This window comes from Carlito syrichta, unplaced genomic scaffold (genome assembly GCF_000164805.1).
Source record: "Carlito syrichta isolate Samal-C Ts95f unplaced genomic scaffold, Tarsius_syrichta-2.0.1 Scaffold215906, whole genome shotgun sequence".
NCBI classification, from domain to species: domain Eukaryota; kingdom Metazoa; phylum Chordata; class Mammalia; order Primates; family Tarsiidae; genus Carlito; species Carlito syrichta.
This window is the reverse complement of record NW_007160002.1, coordinates 1-2,171: the sequence shown is the minus strand read 5'-3', so window position 1 is coordinate 2,171 and position 2,171 is coordinate 1. Positions and strand designations below refer to the sequence as shown.

General features: G+C 33.0%; 1 protein-coding gene across 1 annotated transcript; it reads left to right on the top strand.

Moving 5' to 3' along the window:
- Nucleotides 1–214: 214 nt before the first annotated feature.
- LOC103253266 (NKG2-A/NKG2-B type II integral membrane protein-like) lies at nt 215–1,898 on the top strand. Its single transcript, XM_008051654.1, has 4 exons — nt 215–401; nt 785–880; nt 1,145–1,198; nt 1,717–1,898. Exons 1-4 carry the CDS (start codon nt 215–217, stop codon nt 1,896–1,898), a joined length of 519 nt encoding a protein of 172 aa, XP_008049845.1.
- Nucleotides 1,899–2,171: the final 273 nt, after the last annotated feature.

Here is a 2,171-nt window from a genome sequence, read left to right as displayed (position 1 = left end):
CTTTTAAAAAAATATTTTTTCTATAAGAAACTTGTTTAATTCTAAGGAAATTAGAGTTAAAACTGTAGATTCCTCAATGACATTAAGTATTGGTACCTTCACTCCATTTTGCTCCATTTGACTGTGCTAGGCATGTTGTCATTATAAACTATGTATTAGCCTCTTAAGCACAGTTATTATACAGAAGAGTTCCTGACAACACACAGCAAGAAAGATGGATAATCACAGAGTAATCTACTCAAAACTGAATTTGCCCCCAAACCTGAAGAACCAGGAGAGAAAGTCTAAGGGCAATAAAAGCTCCATTTTAGTAACTGAACAGGAAATAACCTATGCAGAATTAAGCCTTCAAACTGCTTCTCAGGATCTCCTCCACAATGACAAAACTTTCCACAGCAAAGGTAAGGCATTTCATAGATCCTCAAAATAATTGTTAGGGATGAGCAGCTTGGGTAACAGGATATGGGAAAAGAGCAGGTAGTCTTCATATTTTTTATATGTGAATATCAGAGTTCCAAGATGAATTATGCTAATTTAAAATGAAATATTGATGCTATTTTACCTGGACATTGTTGAAATCTGTAGTTTTTTTCCTTCAAGTCACAGAGCATTATATTTACTCAAAATGCAATGGTACCTCTAAGGAAAACATTGCTGTGGGTTTTGCAGTTTGGAGTCCAAGTTTATCTATATGATTCTTATGCATGTGGGTTCTCTTGTCTGCAAATCTTGTCAATAACTATCTCCATCTCTCTTTTCTCTGTTTTTATTTCTTTTCCTATAGATTTATTGTCACCTCCAGTGAAGCTCATTGCTGGCATCCTGGGAATTATCTGTTTGGGATTAATAGTGACCATGGTAACAATAGAGATTATACTTTGTAAGTATACTTTGGAAAAATATAGGAGAGCTTTTCACCTAATTGAATAGAAATGCCTCTAAATATTTTGCATTATTGAGGAATAGAATTCTCATTTTTACATTTGTTTTTGAACTAAATATGGAATAATTGTTCTGAATTTGTAAAAAGTATGAATGAAAGAATAATTATAAAAAAGTATTTGCTTTAAATTAGATGTATATGTTCTGATTTCAAACTCCAAAAAGATATTTTTGAAATAAAAGATTATTTTAAATTTTCTAGCTACAGCAAAACAGAAGCAGACCAATTCTTTCCAAAATGCAAGCACTCAGAAAGGTATGTAATGATTTCCAAAGTTCTGATAAGAGTTTATATTTTGTATTGATCTTTAGTCATGCAAAACAGCCAGAGATTTATTGAAGGAAAATAAATTGCAAAATTTATCCATAAATGTCTGTAAATAAAGATTATAAGAACATATTTTCTTTTCTTTAGAAATAAATTTAAATACTCATTCAAAATCATTATACCCTATTTTGTTTTGTTGCAAATTCCTATTGCTATAAAATCATGAGATAAATAATTTTACTTTTATAGAAAAGGATGTTCAGTGATTTCAAGATGTGTGTAATGTGACCTTTTGTCTGTTGGTTTGCTTCATGTGTGAACACAATTAAGGGAGAAGAGACTATATTTTTACAGTGTGTACGTGTATGAGTGAGTTTTTAATTATATGTACATCCTGTGAGCATAACTAGATATGTTACGTACATATATGACAAGGCTTTGTACATTAAGTTTTATTTTAAAGTATTCATATTGTTTCTTGATAGTAATTTGCAATGTTTCCTCAGCACATAATTGTAGTTGTCCAGAAGAATGGTTTACATATTCCAACAGCTGTTATTACATTGGAAAGGAAACAAAAACTTGGGAGGAGAGTATGATGGCCTGTGCTTCTATGAACTCCAGCCTGCTTTATATAGATGATGAAGAAGAAATGGTATGGCGGTCAATGTTTCAAACACTTTATTGAAAGCTTATTTCAGCCAGTAATATACATATAGATAGATAGATAGATTGATAGATTTTTTTTTTTTTGAGTTGGAGTCTCACTCTGCCGTCCAGACTGGAGTGCACTAGCCATTCCTGGGTCACTGCAGCCTTGACCTACAGGGGCTCTGGGGGCCTTCCTCCTCAGTCTTTCCAGTAACCAGAACTACAGGAACATGCTACCACACCTGGCTAAATCTTGATCTATTGTAGAGAAAAAGTCTCGTCAACTTCTCCAGGCGAGTTTCGAACCTGC

Excerpts from the sequence above, each read along its gene's own strand:
- LOC103253266 (XM_008051654.1), top strand. The coding sequence starts at position 215 with ATGGATAATCACAGAGTAATCTACTCAAAACTGAATTTGCCCCCAAAC. Across the intron at positions 881-1,144 it reads AACAATAGAGATTATACTTT|CTACAGCAAAACAGAAGCAG; the intron begins GTAAGTATACTT and ends TAAATTTTCTAG. Across the intron at positions 1,199-1,716 it reads AAATGCAAGCACTCAGAAAG|CACATAATTGTAGTTGTCCA; the intron begins GTATGTAATGAT and ends ATGTTTCCTCAG.